This window comes from Haliaeetus leucocephalus, unplaced genomic scaffold, assembly GCF_000737465.1.
Source record: "Haliaeetus leucocephalus isolate CR32 unplaced genomic scaffold, Haliaeetus_leucocephalus-4.0 Scaffold763, whole genome shotgun sequence".
In the NCBI taxonomy this organism is placed as follows: domain Eukaryota; kingdom Metazoa; phylum Chordata; class Aves; order Accipitriformes; family Accipitridae; genus Haliaeetus; species Haliaeetus leucocephalus.
In genome coordinates, this window is record NW_010973199.1 from 3,452,894 (window position 1) to 3,472,251 (window position 19,358).

Consider the following 19,358-nt stretch of genomic DNA (forward strand, 5'->3'; position numbering starts at 1 on the left):
AGCTTTATCTGTTGAACGTGTGAGTAAAACATGAGTTAAAAGTAAAGGAGATGGTAAAAAAGAGGGCGCTGCTTTCAAAATGTTTACTGTCTGAAGCAATTCCAGGTGTAGGAGATGAAGAAAACAGAATAAAACTATTTTATCAACAATGTCTTTTCCCTGCACAATAAAAACTTGCTAAGGAACAGAACTCTTAGTGGCACCATTTCTTATTTCCTTGCACTGCCTCAGAAGACTTTAGTGTGCGGTACAAAGCAGAAGCAGCTGCATGGCTCCTAAGAGGAAGACATAAAGCTTTTGCTTTCTTGATCTACTGAACACAACATGAACCCAGTGCTCCATTAGCCTTTGGTCAGGCAATTCACAAAATATTCCTGTCCAGCCCTGGTAACACTGACACATGAATCTCTGCCTCATGGCTTCAATACTCTCCAGGCTGGGTTCACCAGTCACCTGGAACCTGGAGCCCCTCTCTGAGTGACGGGCTCGGATCTTAAAATTAGTGGGTGACAAATGGAGGTAAGCAGAAGAGTCGCTGTTTTTGCGGATACATCTTCCATTCTTCTTGCACAGGACTTTGCTACAGAGTTTGGCTGCTGAGGTCACGTTAATGACATAATGTCCTAAGGGCCCATCAATGTACCGTTTCACAGTTGAGCAGCTCTCCTGTAGATAATAAAAGACCATGACACATTTCTCAGTAGCTAGCATTATGTCCAAATTTATTGTATCTAAGAAGATACTAGTACAAAGCTATTCTTGCCTAAAGTAACCTGTTGAGATAAATCTTGTTGGATTTACATACTAGAGTAATCTATTGGGTTTAAGTGAGTTTACTTCCAGGGGTAAGATTAGCAAAATATTGACCTTTACTATATTGTCTATTTGCGTGCTTGGTGAAACGTACAGCATTAGACTAGGGAAGAGTCCTAGTAAACAGAAAGAGTGTTTATATGCTAATCTGAGACTAACTAGTTCCTTAAGTAGAGATTTCTGGTAACTGCTGACAAGGAGCAGTGCATGGAACTAATAGGTTTTAAAGCACGTATTGATTCACCGCTTTGGTCCTGATCTCTCCAACTCCTTCAGTGTCCAAGGAGCCACATCATTTTCAGAAACCAGCACAGAAGTTGCTGCAATTGTGGCTAGAAAGTTCCAGTTCAGATTTCCCTCTTCCTCTGCCCCAGCCAGTGGTGCTTTGCCAGAGACTTCAGGAGGAGGAGAGCAGACTGCATGGAAAGCCGAGTGGGCACCAAAGCCCAGCCCAGGTTTAGGAGCCGGGGCTAGCCTGCCATGCTCCCCGTGAAACCCCAGTGCAGCCTCCTGCCTCCTCCATCACTTCAAGAAGGACTATTTGTGAAAGCCTGAAGAACCTGGGAGGAGGAACTAAGCCTTTTCTTGTGGTAACATTAGTTTCCAGGTGTCATTTCAACCCTAGTGAGCAGAGAAAATACCCCCCCTCCCAGACTCCACTCCTCTGCGGATCTGTACAAACCACCATAGGTACAAAGTAGAACACTATAAAACAAGCTGTGCTTATATTTGTATGTTACTGCTTCAAAACATGTCATTCTTCTAACCTGGATCATTATTCTGTGATGCTACGAATGACCTGCCCAAAGCAATGTGCTCTGAAGTAATGGGACTTCTCAGCCTAACGAAAGCATAGAACTAACAAGACCTGAAAGCAGTACTGAGCCATCGTCCTCAGTCACTGGCTGATGACATTGATAAAGATAGATAGGTGCTATGGATGGTGTGGTGGCAGAGAAGAGGTATTGAGGTGGTTCCTAAATACTAATAAATGGATACGACCTACCTTTGAGCTGGCGTATTGCATGCTGCCCCAGAGAACAACTCCAGCTGCTCCCAAAGCCGCACTTTCACCAATGGTATTGACTAGATCCGCCTGAAAAAGAAGGCCAAAACCAGACATCAGAAAACCAAAGATATAAAAATAAAAGTAAAAAAGCGCTAGGATATGGCCATCACTTCTTTTTCCCCCCAGAGAAGACATCAGTCCTGTGGTATATTCTTCACAACAAAATCGCTATTTAGTTTAAAAACCTCTTCTGTGTATCTCCAAAGGTTTGCATAGGTTGCGTTCATGAGTGTGACTACTAAATGATGAAATCATTACAGTTTATTCACAAGGCGTCCTCCAACCAAACTGGTAGAATAAGAATTAAATGATCTATTTTATCTACCAGTCTTTGAATGATTATCATGCTTACGTAGGCACCATTTTTGGCAAGCGATGGTAAGTATGATCACACATCATTGAATCACCCTTAGTGTCTAATTGCAGTTGATAGGCTTTAGGGAAGTGTCTAACTTGTGCTGCTTTAGCCATGCCAATACAGTTACAGAGCTGCTGCTCCTACCAGCGTGCATGCTATTATTCCAGGAAACATATCTTTGAAAAATGAGCCTCTCCCAGTGCTACATAATGCCAAATGGGAAAAAAGCACACATATTTGCATACTGACTTAACCGGGTCTGCTCTTAGAGCTGCAGTCGAGTTGTAGCAGTAGCAGTAACACAGCTCTACCAGAGCCCAGACTATGTAGAACAGGAGCCACTGGTGCCTTGCCAACAACATAACAACATACCTTGCAAGTGTCTTAAAGCTGCTTCCTGAGACCGTGAATATTGTGTCAAGAGAAATGCAATTAAATCTTAGAAAATATGGAGGAAGGATGTTCTTCCACCCCCAAATTTCAAGGCATGATCAATTACATCTAAAATAAGTTCTATCTACAATAATTGATTAGAAAGTAATTCCTGATCAGTGTTTCTAATGATAGATATTACAATATTTCTTGATCTGATGAAGAAATAACAAATTCCTTTAAAAAGTTAGTGATGGTCTTTGATACAGTCTTTTCACCTCTTTTTAGGAGAAAACAATCCAAAAGACCTGCCAAATTACCACAGTATGGTGGTGGCACCTTAGAAATGCAAAATGATAGAGTGGAAGAACCATGTTACTATTGTTAATTGCTACTAAATAATTTATTTCACTCTGTAAGTAGGCCTGTTAATTTACCAATGCATAGTTAAGGAGTCCCCATTCCTGAAATGTTTATGGCCCAAGAGATATGAAAGAAGGCACAAATAAATGCCTTGGGAAAGGAAGAATCTGCTGAAGAGTTGAAGACAATTACAGAGAAGTCAGAGCGAGCAGTGACTTTGACCCTTAACTAAAGGTTGGACAAAACAGTGCAGGAAAACCTGCAGAACCCTTAGTGTAGGGTTCAAAGTCACATAAAGTATAATTGGTCTTGCCCGAAGTTCGTGTTGCTGCTAATCATCCCAGCAGTCTTTTAGAGAATGTCATTACTCTTAAAAGTGCATAGTTGGGTGCTAGTTTTATAAAAGGGTAGTGGTGTTGGCTACAGGTGTTACTTTCATGTGAGAAATGGCTGGGGTTTTTTTCCTATGGGAATTAATTTATCATTAAAAAATAAAAAAGAAGTGTGTGAATTAAAGATCAAAATATCAAATGTTAAGAGAATGTGAAATACAGCCTGACATCTTCGTAATGAGGGTTCCCAGACTTTCCTCATTTGCAAAGCATTTTATGAAGATTACCCAGATACAAAGACTGGTCTGCGATTCTACAGTAGCCACATGATGGTTGAGTGATTTAACACTTACACAGTCCAGATCTCATTAACAAATTAATGAAACCTTTTCAGACAGCCAAGATAAATAATCAATAGATATTTAGCATTGCTGGATGAACTAAGACCTGAGCAAACCTCAAAATAAAGATTTTGTAAGTAATATGCTCCAGGAGTTAGGGTGCTTGGCCAGGAATCAGTAAATCCAGTTTTTATTCCCTCATATTCTACATCTTTCTTTTGTTACTTTTAGAAATCATTTAGATTCAGATCCACAAAGGGATTTTAGCACCTCATGTCTAATTCATATGGATATAAAATAATCAAAACCAAGAGCTCGACCCTTAGTGTTCACGTAGCCCTCTGAGTGTGTGAAGTCCAATGGCACTGATAATTTCACAGCTGAAGTTCCCGAGGCACGTACGCTTCCAGTTTCCCACACACCTAGAATCACCACCTTGCCAATGCTGAGAAACTCAGAATTTTTCTAAGGCTAAGGCCAAAATCTGGCATTTGATTGGAAGGTATATTCCCCTAGGGATGCTTAAAGGACTCTTATAGTACCTGCACAGGTGTTGGATGCTGGCTAAAACAGCAGCTCACTGCAAAAAAAATTGTATGGGACTTCATTTAAACACTCTCCTTATATTTCCTCTTTTTGCATTCTTTAAAACAGATGTCGAAGTGCTAAGAGTCCTCCCCAGGAGGAAAGAAAATTAGAAAGTCATGGCCTGAATTTTTCTCTCTTCCCCCATGCTTAAAAGATATATCATCTCCAGCTAACCCTCCAGCGGGAGTTACTTTCACCGTGAGGTTACAGACAATGTTTAGAGGGGTACCATTTCTCTTTCTGATGCTATTTCACTTTGCACCAATTCAATGAAGGTTCAAAGGAGAGCAAGAGAAACAAATGGGAATCTGACTACAGATTATGATGAATTCAGCTTAATAATTAGGTAACTTGCCCACAAGGAGAGAAGTAAGGTTTCTGACCGTCATTTCCAGGCATAGTTATGTCTTTTACTGAAGGACTGACTCATGTTCGCTCCTTCAAAAGCCACCAGCACATAAGGGCTCCTCCCTGCAAAACCTATGAATGGCAGATTGCACCCTCTCTTTGTTTTTGCTCTCTCATACACATGTTCTTTTTGGTCTGGTGATTCCCTCACTCTTTCCTGTTGCCTAACATAGGGTTCTGGATTCATCCTGAGCAGGCTGGGAAGAGAACTGAGCCAAGAGCTCCCGCGCCAGAGATGGGTGCTCTGACCACCAGATGGTCACACAGAGAAGGAGGCACCACCACCCCCCTCCCCTGCCACAGGCAGGGTTAGAAAATAAAAGTTTCAGCCCCCATTTGGGTATTTTGAGAAAAGGAACATGCTTCTCAAAATGGCTGAGAGCAGGAAATGGGGAGCAGAGAGAGGGAGGTGCCTCTCTTAAGCCCCGAGTGAGGCACACGAGCTCTGCCAGCGGCCTCAGACACAGCAGTCCTGGTTTCGGGACTGAACCCAGCACCGCTCCTCACACAACACAGCTTGGCATCAGTGGGGGCTCACTGGCCGTGTGAGTGTAACAAGTACCTCATACGAAAATATGCAAGTTTAAAAAAATTTAGATATCACTTTAAATATGAGCATCTTGGCATTTGTCTAGGCGGGGAATCCTGTTTTACTCCTTGTATGAGACCCTCATCCTTCCATGTTAGAGGGCTGTCCTGAAGAGGCAACTTTATGGGTCAGCTGCCACTTTGGTGTCTGGTATTTCTCCAAGTGATAAACAAGTCAACAAAACCTCTTCCCTTCTGATAGTCATCCTCGTTCAAGCTTTTGGGGGCAGTGTGCAACAGCCAAAGGTCCTCAAGATTATGCTGGTTTATCTCCAAGCGAACAGCTGATTTGGCAGGGAGGGAGAGGCTCTAGTTTCTGTCAATGCTTCTCCACATTTTGATCAGCCAAGTCACTGCATTGGACACTAAAAAACTTAGGCGAGCTAAGCCATTTCAGTTTTGGAGCTTAAGAGGAAACAGGACAGTCAGTTCTAGTTGAGGAAAGAAAAATAACTACATCTGTAGTCTCTCCTTTAAATTTTGAACAGCCTTACAGACATGCTTTTTCTGTGTTCAGGAATGGTACTGCAAGCCTGGCGTGGTTGCAGGGAATGGTCTCTGTACACATGCACACCTGGTCATCAGAGAAGACTATCTGTAGGTGAACGAGAGAATTGTTATCCATTATTCTTCGTTAGTTGTCATCCTGCTTTATTAAAGACTTCAGCCATCTAGTCAGGAAGCACAGATGCTACTGTGTAACTTCCTTCTCCCACATGCTTAGCAGTGAATTGTCAAGGCAGATAGCTTCTAAATACCCTACAGATGGCAAACTGCTTATATGCATTTCTAGCAAATACAGAAACCTTTCATAATGATTGGGATCCCAATTCAGAATTTATAAATTGTTTCCAAGAAAAAAAGCAGGATTAATTCCTCGGATACCTTATGCACAACTCACCTGATTCCAGGTGCAGTCAGGATGAAAAGTACAGCACACACAACTACAGCATCCATTTGGGACCTGGGTCTTTCATCTTTCTGAAGGTCTGCTAGACCTGTGTCTCTCCCTCAGTGACTCTGACTCACAACCATTCTTTCTATTTTCTTCCACTGTGATACTTACTGTACTTTTCATACTGTTTACAGAAGGGCTTAGCTTGAATGTGTCAGCAGTTATTTCTGTTGGACCAGAATGTCACAGCTCTTGCACAGCTTGATAGAGCAGGACAGCAGTTCTCCTGGCCCAGTCCCTGTCAGAGCTCAGGTATCTATTAGCCTGATATCCCATTTTTTCTATAGCCATTTAGCCTGAATGTCATTGTACTACACTGGCTCCTTTCCTTGTCACATTGATGCACATTGTTGCTGGATCTCGGAGGTTTCATACTTTGTTTGTAGGTTTGGAGCATCACTTAGGGGCATATCATGGGTCAAATGAGAAGCTCCAGTCTAGTCTAAAATCTGAGCACACAAAACCATATCTAAAATATCTTGCTGGCTTCAGGGCTATGAAGGAAAACAAGAACATTATTTTCCTGATCATTCCTATTTACGGTTTTCTTAAGTGCAACCCTGCAAGTTCCTGGCAGTCCCCAAGCTGTTTGCACAGACGATGTGTGTAGTCTAGAGACACGTCAAGCCCTGTCCCCATGGCTGCCTGTAGAGATGGGTACTGTTCTACCAGCAAATATGTAGTGGAGCATAACCCAAAGATGCTTCTCTGGCTATGCAGGGATCTTCCCTGGCTGCAGAGTTCTAAAGTGATCTTTAAAGCATCCAAGAGTAAATGGCTACATGCAATTGAAAAACAGGCCAGTGAGTTAAAGAGTGTAACTTAAGAGGAACGTCACTCCAAATTACCACTGTACTGTTCAGAAAATAGCTTAAGGTAAAACAGTAACTTTATACTACCACAGATTTTGAACTCGTGCATAACTGGTAACAGCATGTTAGTTTTCATAGCTTTCAGTAACATTCGTGGTATTTTTGTACCCATCAAGGGACTAATTTATATTATAAAAATGTATTATTACAGCCTGCATTTGAAGAATGCTTATCTGTTTCACAGCCTGAGTTCTTCAGTGAAGGTGTTCTGGGCAAAATCCTACCTGTACCAACCCCAGTGGCTCCTTGCCTTCTGTGGGACCCAGCCTTGCCTATTTCCCCACGATTTCTGACAGGTAGGACCTGCAGTTTCCACATCACACAGAAAACAGCTCCAGAGAGTCGCTGGTTGCTAAAAATGAGGCAGACCAAATTCATGATTGCTTCTATGTACCATTTGCTTCCTGGGGGCAGCCTGAAACCCTTCTCAGGCTGTCGGGACTGCACCTCACCTCCCCAGCTCCAGCTGCGGGCTGAAGGCACGTGCAGCCTGTGGTTTCCTGGACTGACCCTTGCCTTTTCCCTTGCCCTTCTCTCCCTTTGGCTGTTCTGGTTTGAGTCAAGAACTTGCCTCTGGCAGCAGCAGAAGCCGGCTCTCATGCAGCTCTCCATAAACCAAAGGGAGGGAGCACCCCCAGACACCCTTAGCCATATAGGGGTTGTTTCCATAAGTTCCCTGCCCCAGATTTCCTCCCCTCTCATGGAATTGATAGCAATCAAAGCAAAACTTCCAGCACTTGGGACAACTACTAGAGAAATGAATAACCATCTGTGCTTCTCTGTTACGTGCATAAAAAAAGTCAGAGTCACAATCACCATTACATCTCCAGAAAGTCTGGGATTTGTAAGCATATATTTTTACCATTAATGTTGTGGCCACTATATATTTATTGCACTTGATCATTGGTTGAAGGAACATTGCATGACTCAAAAACTTGGTTTCTTTATTAAAAGACTCCACGATGTTAGCACTAAATGTTGGATCATGAAGATATTTGAACGTGTTGTACCTCTGGAAAGCGAGATGGCCAATGCTCATCACTGCAGGATTTAGGAACTCCAGGCCAGACTAGTTTACTTGACTGGTTTATTTCTATACTGAATGAATTTACATGCGGATAAGGAAACAAAAAAGCCCTGAGGCTCCTTTCTCATGAAAGTTTATCTTTCCATTACACTAATTAGTTTTAAACTTCACAAAAACTTGTCAAGTTCATTTCACAAGCTGTCCTGAAGAATTAAAATATCAGAATGAATTACTTCCTTAAGGAAATGATTTCTTTGTGCTTTCTTTCTAAATTACCCTCATTAAAAATATACAATGTTATCCTACAGAAGTAAACCAAAGCACTGCAATATTAACTCTTGAAAGGTGTGGAGTTTTGTACTGTGACTACAGTACTTCCTTTTAGAGGGGCTGCCTTAAATATGAAAAACAAATGCATGTGCTTTTATACAAGGAAAACTTTCAGAAAGTATTTTTTTTAAGAGGCTGTTTCTAATCTCTAAATTTCGAAAGAAGTCTGTCTGCTTACCTCTGTTAAAACATGAAAAGTATAGGCATAAAATGGTCTGGAGTAAACAAACACAGGCAAAACGTAGTCTTTTCTAGCAATTGAGGCAACACGTATTGCCTCCTTAACCCGATAGTGAACAAATCTTAGTGCGTTTGGACTTGACTTCAGTATATAATCCAGGTATATAGAAGGGTAGAGAGCAGTGCTTTCCTTCCACAGCCAAAGCAGGAGGTCATTGCGGGAAGACTCAATGGCTGGGCACTTCCCCGTGTATGTTTGGGGGTGTTCTTTGTAATCATAATTGTAGCAGTCTGGGTAAAGATAGTAACCCCACAAACCATTTGGTCTCATATGCTCAGCCAGAAGGATGGTATTGTTCATAAAACTCTTGCCAGCATTTTCGAATTCCTCTTTGGCCACTTTCCTAATTTTGTCCTCTGACCACTGAGGATGCCGTCTCCTAACCATCTCAAGAGATTTATTTCTATAAATGCTTTTATTGCCCCAGTTCCTATCCCACTGGGGCCTCCAGTTTTCCCAGTCAATGACTGCAAGTCCCTGAAATTTCTTCATGGGTATGCAATAGTCAATGTCAGACTTTGCCTTATTAAGGTGTTTGATAAGACTTTCGTTCTGGGGCACCCCTCCATTGACAGGATCTCCGTTATCTGAGTAGTAGGGATAGTATCCCAAATGAGTGTGATAGAAGATTGTCACATTGGATCCGCTCAAAGTCTCATTGGTGTTGGATGCAATATCAAAAACACTGAGATCCAGGTCCACCTTGTACCGCAGCCTGCACTGCTCAGTCGGTGCATTCCAAACAACCACGAAAGGCTTGTGCAGAACCAGAGGGGCCCGTGCTGGCTTTGGCAGCTGAGCATCAACCATAGTAAGCAGCACTGCCACTGCTAACCCTTTGACCATTTGAACATCCATGGCATGTTTTTTTCTGGGAAATTGTTATGATGTGTCCTTGAAAACAAAATGAGAGAAGACATGTTAGAAGGGCAGTAGCCACCCTGAAGTCGGGTAGGATGACAAAGGGATGTCTTTTGGTTTGCTTTGCTTTTGTTAACATTATACCCAGTGCAAACAGAGGACAGTGCAAAACGGAGACCTTGTAAAAATTAGGTCTAATTTCAAATGCTTTGAAAGACTTTTTTGATAGAATTTGCTGTCCAGAAGTGTGTTCTAATGCTTAGCTTTTTTTCACTTTCCTTCTCACCCAGACACCTCCCACAGTTGATTCAGACCTTTAACACTTATTTGCTCCCTGATGTCTGCAATAGATGAGTTAATAAAAGAAAAACCAAAAACAACAGTATAAAAAAGAATGTGCTGCTCATTTGAAATTTCAGCTTCCAAGCGAATTCTGCTATGGTCCATCTGACTTGCCTAGAACATCATCACAATGGGGCTAAGGCCTGCTTTATTATCTGTATATGCTAATGGTTACAATAGGAAAGGTAATTTAAACAAAAGGCAGACACTTCTACCTCACACAAATTAAGCAAGAGAACTCAGAAACGCTGCAATTTTCAGCATATCTGGAAAAAAGTGTATTGTTATCTACTCCTGAATTTAATTTTCATTTTCTAAATGAATAGATGCAAGAGTGATAATCAATCTGCAGGCTAGCAGGGTGATACTACTAATGACTTAGTGGTTTAAGATACTTAATATACAGAAAGCAAATAAAATATCAATGTGTTAAAGAAAATAAATCATTTTAAGTGGATCTGAACTAGCTGGAAAAGCACACTGTATCCTTGAAAAAGGGGACCTGGTCTGAGAAGCAGGGGCTTGTTAGCATTAATTTTTCCTTTCAGGGTCTGCTGTTTTCCCTGACAGTCACGCTGGCTTGGGGACTACTAGTACTCTGGGAGCTGCCAGAGCTGCAGGGCTGCTGGCACCCTGGGCTCCCACACCCCCACTTTGCACCCCGTGGGGCAGTTGTTCCCCCACTGCCCACAGCCGGCTGCTCCAGAATCTGCCCCTGCTCCTCTCTCTTCCCCAAGAAGCACAGCTCAACTTTGTCCTGGGTTTGTTATGCAGGTCTCTTTGCTGAGGAATACAGTACCTATTATTGGTGCTGAAGAGCAAATACTACATGGTGGGGTCCAGCTGATATATCAGCTTGAATTCAGAGATCATAAAAATTGTTTGCTCTTATGAACGTTACTGCATCTATAGTGTGACATGGTTTATGCTTTCTGTTGTTATCTTCTATCATTCACCTGTCAAGTTTCTTTATTTTAGTCACATGTTAAAGCACTGCAATCATTGTCTGCATTGCAGGTTCAATTCATGCACTACCCAGGTGAATTTGAAATGTCCTGAAACTGGATATTTCCCTATTTTACATCGATTTTTAATGATTTCTTTCCTTGCCTGTAAAGTCAGACACAAGTTATCCTTTTGTAATTAGCCTAGCTTCACTTGTCCGTGGTATTTTCTCACTCAGGTAACATCAGTTAATCACTTAAGTCCTTTCCTAGACAAGGACAGCTCTTCACAGCTACCCATCCATTAGCTCACAGCTGGGATCCCTAGGTTTCTTGCTTTCCAGACCAGTATAGTCAACACACCACTCTAAATACTAGATTTTGTAGTACTCCTTGGACATTACCTTTTAATCTGTAATGGGATGCCAAATCTATGGGAAGGCTGCAGGTATGCCTATCCAAACCTGCCAGCACACTTATTAAAGAAAAAAATTTTTCACTTTTTGAAAATTTGTTGGCTCTCATAAGTGATATAATCCAGGATTTCCCCCCGTCATTTGTCCTTCCTTGCCATTCTTCCATCTTCTGGGTTTGATGTTTCTTTTCCTGCCTGCCACTGCTCTCCTGATCTTCTGCCTTTCTCTTAAGAGTCTATTTTGTCTTTTTATCTCCTACAGAACAGCCCTTTTCTCCTCTATCTCCAGTGTCTTGTTTTTCTGTCCCCACTTCCAGAAAAGCATTGAGTCACCTCCCCCACCAGTGGTCTGGTACAGGAGCAGGTTCCCAAGAGGTGGAAGGTGGCAATTTGCCTTCAGCAATGGCTACGGGCAGTGAGTGAAGAGCAGGACTGCAAGAAGCCACAACGCAGGACTCCCCAGGAGCAAGCCCTCATTAGCAAGCTAGAGTTTTATGCTCCTGTTGTCCTCACCCACTCTTTGGCAGCTTGCTTTGCATGCCTAAATATAGATTTAGCACCCAAGTTTTAAAACTTTGCTCACAGTCCTTTAGATCCTATTAAGGATAACATCCTTGAGTGAAATGGGCCATTGCTACAGGCCATCAAGCTGGTACTAAGTACAAGTGTGCCTGTTGGAAGAGGATGCCAGGTTATTTTCACTCCACTGATCTGCTGGAAGGAAGTATTATGCTTGTAACTGGCATCTTTTTCTCTGTTTTCCTGCAGAGTCTTGCATAATCATCTAAGTAATGTCATAGGCTGAGGCGGGGGGCAAAAAAATGCCTTTCCCTTCCTGTTTTATACAAACTGATGAATGTATCACAGTACTTTGCACTCCTTCTTTGATGCAGCAAACTGACTTAGTACATTTGTAAGTACTTTTTTATGATTTGGACTGGATTGCTTTGCAGTGCATGAGAACAAGCCCATAATATAAACAAAGATTTTTCTCAAAAAGTGATAGCTCAGATGAAATGGGAAGAGCACCAGGAGAGAAATAAAAGACCTTTAGTGAATTTCTGTGTAAGAAAAGATCTGGGAAAAGATCCTAGCTTCTTATTCCCACAATCCAAATACTGATATTGTTCAGCTTTGTGTTATTATATACATATAATTAGATCATTTTGTCAGGTATTAATGACTAATACAGTACAGTTCTTGTGTACATCTGACAGCCCTAGGCATTACAACATTGCGGATAATACCTCATAATAGAGATAGGCCAGGAAATAGTAGTGCAGGGTAATTTTATGTTATATTTTTAGTTCCTGGCCAATTCTTGTCACTGTCCCTGACAAGGCTTTAAATCACAGAATCACAGAATGGCTGAGGTTGGCAGGGACCTCTGGAGATCATCTGGTCCAACCCCCTGCTCAAGCAGGATCACATACAGCCAGTCGCTCAGGACCATGTACAAAACACCACAAGTGACAAGGTGAAAATGTTTATCTCAGGACATGTTGAATAATTCTCAACAGTCTTTTTACTGGATTGACCAAATCTTCATTGAAGTTGTGAAGAACCCTGGAGACCTTGCTCAACTGTAGACATGCAGATGTCTGCATCTGCAAGCTGAAACCCACAAAAAAAGGGCAGGAATCTGTCTAATCCTGTTCAAGCTGTTTAGAAGTTAGGGATCTGGCCAAGGACAGTCATTCAGAGTCCTCCAGTGAATACTGGACACCTCCCAAAGCTACTATAAATTCCTTATTTAAAGCTATACGGAATTAGTCACCCAGCTATCTCCCTTAACCTAGGAAAGGAGGTGATAAGTGCCTAGATAACATGCCTACCTTTTAGATGGCTAAAGCATCTCATTGCAAAGCATCTCACTTTTCCTGCTACTTTCTATTACATACAGGAGACATTCCCAGATACACAATTCCTTAAAGGGGAGGCAATTCCAAAAAATTGTGCTCTGAAAATGTTCCAATCCAGTTGCATTAATCTGCAATTAATTCTGATTTTTTTTCACGTGGGAATTTAATTACAGATGCTTACTTTTTCTTTAAAAAGTCATCTGAAGCCAAGTGAAACAAGTTTTCAAAGAAACAGGTAAGTCTGTAGTTCTGAAAGAGGGGAAAATAAATTATCTGTTGCTTCGCAAATGCACAAAAGGACCTCTAAACAAGAACAAAACATCTTTTATTACAATTTCCAATGCTGTATCTTTGCACTATGGCCTTTTTAGTCTCATGCATGGACAGTAATTGGACTGCTTCAATCCCTGTTTTTTAATGAGCACAGACACTAACAATTCCTCCTTGAAGCTCATTATGAATCTGGATTCAAATTCTCCCATTTTTCTGATTCAATGACATATTATCATGGTTAATTTAACTTCCCAAAGATGCACATAGCTTTCTGAGGCACTACAGTGTTTTCAGAGCAGAATCTGTTCTCAGTGTTTCTGCTCTATATTCTAAAAACAAAAATGAATTCTTCATAAGGGAAAGAAGTAGGTCCCAATCACAAATCCATTGAAGTTCATGAGATATTTTGTATTGTATTCAGGAAACTCTGGATCATGGTCTCACTGCACAAAATAACATGTAATTTTCTATTTGCATCAGTTTTTGTTATGCTGTATAGGATGAAGCAGGTTACGGCTGGATTTCAATATATCCTTTAATAAGTGTGGTGAAATTCACCATTTCTTGAATAGAAAAAGCTAGTTCATTTCTGCATATTTCTTTCATTATTTTTGTAAAAAGAAACAAGAAAACATTTGCTTTTCCTAAACAAATGCTGTTAACTTAGTCCAGCCCTTATTTAAATCATGTTTATTGGTCAGAATTCCACTATATTGCCATTTCCAAATAGTTGATAATAGCTGAACTAGACATCTTAGTTGCACACTTTGATTCCAAAATAAACAGCATAAAATTAGCAACTTCATAATAGCCAGCAAATGCATCCTCTCATTTTATACTCATCTGTATGCTGACTTTTCAAGGAAGTGCAATCGCTACATTTAGCTATAATACCATTCTATGTTTTCAACTTCTGCTGACTTTAATTGCTCTTGACGCCCAAGGTTTATAATCTCTTCTGGATGAACAGCTCAATTGTATGGACATATTCACTGTTCAGATTTATCTTGCTGGAGTGGGACATTTTAAGTGTTTTGACTACCTATGCCCAGTTGTCAATGGGCAACAAGGTAAGAAGAATCATTCTTCAATCAAATAAGCATTTAATAAAACTTAAAAATGTTTCATTGTATACTTTGATTAACAGTTGATGTTCTGGAGACTTCATTTCATTATCATTCTTTACCTGTCAGATGAGAAACTTACAGGATATCTATGTCATTTTTGTACTTATTTTGAAGAAATCGGTGTAATTTCTCCAGAGCTATAATGGCAAAGTATGACATAAGGGGAAAGAGATTTTAAGCAGAAGTTGCAGTGAAGCAGAGAGAGTATGTAGATTTAGACCTAATTTCAAGTAGGATTTTAAAAGATGGTTTAGCTGATATTTCAATCTTTCTGAAATATCATAAAGGTGATCTTAAAAACTAAATCACATTACAATTGTAACACCTGGAAGCCTGCATCCTATGACTAAGTTGGGCTTATCTCGCTCCTTCAGTTCAGACGGGAGGGAAAACTACACTCTCAGTTTCAAGACTGCTGAAATGTATGCAATGTCATGTGCAGAAGGAAAGTAAGAACTCACAGATGTGTGGTGTTACCTGTGAAGTATGAGTTAGGCTGCACATCTTTCACTGAACTCCATAATTATTTCAGAATTCAGAAACACACTTCGAAAAAAAAAAAAAAATCTGGAGTTCCTACAGTAACAGCCACTTCAGATTCCCTCATTAACCAGTAGCTGATTAACATAATTTAACATCCAGAATAGGAAAGAGGTACAGTCATATCATAGAAGAAAGGTGATTTTTCCAACAGAACAGTCATGCTTTGTGGCCTAAACTAGGTTGACAACACTTTACCAAGCTTGCTTTCAGCCTGTCATATGCACTATTGACTCCTGTCTTGCAACTGCTTAGTGTAGCACTGTACTTTCTTTCACTGTAGACACACATTCATTTTAACTCATATCTGTAGGGAAGTATTTTGCTTGGAAAATAAATTAAATATGATGGCACTTAAAAAGGAAATTAATGGATCCAGGAAACTGGATTGTTTGCATTCCACTGAGGAATGTGCAAAATTGGCAGCTAAAAGAAATGTCCTTTTTTGAACGTAGGCTGACCACATTTGGGGTAGAAATTATTATTGTGGCTAAGAAATACAGACATTTCTACTGTATTTAAACATTTTTTCCACTATACAATGCCATGTAAAAGAACCTTGCAAATAACTTGAAAAATCTTGTGCATTCTCTATGAGGTGCAATTTACATGCACACAATATGCATTTACAAGATAACATGTGTTTATCTACACATGTATGTATATTTCTCTGTCTTCTTAGGAAATAAGGGAAAGACCAAATCTGTCCATCCTGTCTCTGTCTTGCTCCCTCTCTGCTGTTATTCTTCTGTTTCAAAATTATGTAAAAAGTCTTGCTTTTCCTGGTTTTGTTGAAAATGGCTTGCATTAGATAAGTTGGTAAGATGGACACAGACTGCCTATCTATCCTGAATCCTTCTATGGTCCAAAAGTGTAAAACTGCATTAGAGAGAGATTAAGTATTCACTGTATCCTCACCATGACCAGTTTTCAGTCTCTGGACTCACGTCTTCCTAATTCTCCTAGCTATATTTCTCAGACTAGATTCCAAGTTAAAAAGTGAACAGAAGAATAACACTAAAATGTTAGCAGTCTTCCTTATAGATCAATAAAAGTACAAAAACGAACACACAATTGACTTTTTGCTTTGCAATTCATATTACAGTTCACTTCCAATAGGTGAACAGAGATTCCAGGTTGCAAGGCGCAATGCGAAAGTTGCATTTTTGTGTAAAATATGTGAAAAGAAATTTGAAGAGCAAGGAAATGGGGATTCAGGCCTATGCTATCACTGCTGACATTTTTGTAAACTGTGGGTTATTAATTTTAAAGCAAATGGAACATGCCAGAGGACATTCTTGGGTGTGTATCACAGTTTTACAGAAAGTCATATTTGGACCAGTGATCTGCTTAGGCATTTACTGTTTCGCTTTATTGTTTCTGTTATGTGCAGCTCGTGGCATGCCTCAAATTGAGAGGAAAGACTACAAGGAAGCATGGGAATGAAAGAGAAAAGAATTGGTATTGAAAAGATATTCTTCCCACGGAACCCCTAATTCTTCTCTTCTGTTAAAAATAACCATTCTAGTACTTCATGTTCCTGGTTTCTCCTAGTCTACCTGTAAGGTCTTTGTCAGATAGTCGTTAGAGGCCAGACTCTTACACCTTTACACGCATTGTTTCTTATGCCATCATCGCATTAGTACCAACAAGACTGAGGGCAACTCAGCACGACAAATGGTGATGGCGTTTCACCCCACCCTTGGCTGTAGGACTGGTTTCATAGAAGTTAAAGTCATTCCTTAAACTGCCTTCACCCCGGTATAAACCTCCGTAAAGCCAGGAGACTTGTAACGTTTCATTTCCAGTTTGACTTTTCATTTCCAGCCTGACAGAGATTTTAGTTGTGTTTAAAAGCGAGAAACGACGGTGCAGGTTGGTGAAGGGCGGAAAGATGGGGCTATCCCAGCTCCCCGGTCCCAGCGCCAAACCCTGCAGCCGGCTGCATTCATTCTGCTGGGCTTTGCCATCAAAAGTGCTCTTTTGTCCATGCAGTTAAGGCTTGGGCTCTGGTCGCTTCCAGATCTCACAGGCACAGATAAAGGCACCTGCATCTGTGTGTTGCCACCAAAGCACCACCGGTGAAATATTTAACCTTTCCCCTTCCACGTGTGCAGTTTAGGCACCCCAAACATCTACTGGTCCGACACTCCGGTGCTGCAGCGACTCTGTAAATTGTCCCAAATGCTTTCACATCCCATTTTTGGAGCCTGCATCCTCTTTTTTTTTTTTTTTGATCTGGCCGTTCAAGGCTGGGTACAGCCCGCTGAATCACCGATGGGTGTGCTGGGGTCAGCTTGTCCTTGCTCCCTGCTCACACACAAGCAGGGAGCCCGCGGCGATGGATGGCCGGGGATCTCCTTCCCTCCTGGCTCTGCTCCCCCTCGCTGCCCCACCGCCTCTAACACAGGCACCTCAAACTGTTTCTCAAATGTTAATTCTAAACTTCCTGCTGGAGACAAAACCATTCCCTATGGGGATACTGAAATTTTTCAGTGATTTACTAGCAAATCAGTGACAGAGGGAAAATTAAGATACAGGTCATGGTTCCCAGTACTGTTTCAGTGAAAAGACCGTCCTGTCATTTTAAATCACTGCAGATTATTGATGACACTTTGAATACCACAGAAAGATAAAGTAATATGATTCAGATCTGTTCGTGCAATAGAGGGAGATTAAATATACATATATGTGCCACTAACACTTTTTCAATTGCTGAACTATTGAGTAAAAGAAGTATTTTTTGAGTGGATGAAACTATATAAAATCTCGAGTATTATACCATTTTACATATCTAATAAATCAATTTAGAGTGCATCTAATATATGAAGCACTGATCTAACTTTTTTATGAAAAAGCTTGATGTATTGTTATTTTCAATTCCATTCCATCTGCTTCTATTGCACTATGAACTGGAGACAAACATAATTTAGAAAAAAATATTCTCAATATTTAAAGTTGTAAAGTCTATGTTAAAAGTATAACCTTTTATATGCCATTTTAATATTTATTTCTTCCCCATATGCAAAGAATAAAGGGGGAAAAAAAATTCTATTTTTTTGCCTTCTTGAGGAGCCATACTGATTGTCAGAGGCATTAAAGCCTTAATTCCCTGAATAATTAAGACTAATGTCCTCAGCAGTGTTTAGTACACTGTTCTTCTGGCTCTGGCCCTTGATGGGTGAAAATAAAAGTGCCTACCAACACTATTCTGAAAAGAAGTTCTCACTGTTTTATAGATTTTCCTTTTAAATTATTACTGAATACTTTTAACTTTAATACATGAACATTAATTGGCACTAACAGAATACATCCTACCTCTGGCATGTAATTTTAATAGCTTATAGGAATGTATGAATGGGTAATAACGTACAATAAATAATACATGAGTTTACATTGTTGCGAAGCATTTAAAATAGTTTAGCTTCTTTCACACCATCTGCTTAATTCACATATTCATTTTATGAAAGGTTTATTGTTATTAGAGGCACTTATAAAAGAGAAAATTAAGTCAAATTGATAACACAGAGAATTCCTACAATCAGGCCTTGGCTTATTCTCGAGAAAATGCTGTAAGCTAAATTAGCTTTAGCTCTCACAAAGATAAATTCTGTTTTCAGATGGTGTAATTCAAGAAAATTCAATTGAAATTAATTGAGGGGTGTAAATCTGGAAATATTCCAGTTGAATTAATGGAGTTATTAAGCATTTATAATCTCGTAAGAGGAAAAATTTGTCCTTTAGTTAGCTAAAAAACCCTAATATGTTGGCAAATGCTTGAAACAGTTATGTATTTCCACTGTAAATCTCTGCTTGCAATAAATAATTCCTATTCTTTGGATAACACAAAAGGAAATACTACACTTTGCCCAACAGAAACTCAGGACAATTTGGAAAATATGTGTAAAGCATGTGAGGTGAAATTAACTTCAGACTTTATTTGTATGCCAATACACAGCTTGTCTGGGGTCTACATTGTCTCAAATAAATGAATTAAAAGTATCTCTAGCTCTACAAATACCCAGCCCAATATATTAACACAAATCATTACTAAACAGAACTCATTGTAAAACAACTAACTGCAATCCTCTTCTGGGGTCTTTTTGAGATTATTTTAAAATACACTGTTTGTAGGTGATGAGCTGCCTTACTGTGAGTCATCTTGAAACAATTACCCTGAATGTTTTGCTTCTAATGAACGAAGTATTTTTTTTTTATTTTTCGTATAGGATTAAATACATGACCAGCATATGATTAGCTGCTTTCTAGGTGTGTGGTGTTGCGTGCACAGCCCAGTGCATTTAAATATTAAATTGATTAATCAAATTCTGAAATAC

General features: G+C 40.1%; 1 protein-coding gene across 1 annotated transcript; it reads right to left on the reverse strand.

The window, feature by feature from the left end:
• Positions 1-237: 237 nt before the first annotated feature.
• LOC104840415 (hyaluronidase-1-like) lies at positions 238-9,467 on the reverse strand. Its single transcript, XM_010581324.1, has 3 exons — positions 8,595-9,467; positions 1,820-1,909; positions 238-666 (listed from the first exon to the last, which is right to left on the reverse strand). Exons 1-3 carry the CDS (start codon positions 9,465-9,467, stop codon positions 238-240), a joined length of 1,392 nt encoding a protein of 463 aa, XP_010579626.1.
• Positions 9,468-19,358: the final 9,891 nt, after the last annotated feature.

Bases quoted from the DNA above. Each gene is read 5' to 3' on its own strand.
- LOC104840415 (XM_010581324.1), bottom strand. From the start codon at position 9,467: ATGGTTGATGCTCAGCTGCCAAAGCCAGCACGGGCCCCTCTGGTTCTG. The intron at 1,910-8,594 runs GTAAGCAGACAG...CTTCTTTTTCAG, and splicing joins CTTTTCATGTTTTAACAGAG to GCGGATCTAGTCAATACCAT. The intron at 667-1,819 runs GTAGGTCGTATC...TATTATCTACAG, and splicing joins TGCAATACGCCAGCTCAAAG to GAGAGCTGCTCAACTGTGAA.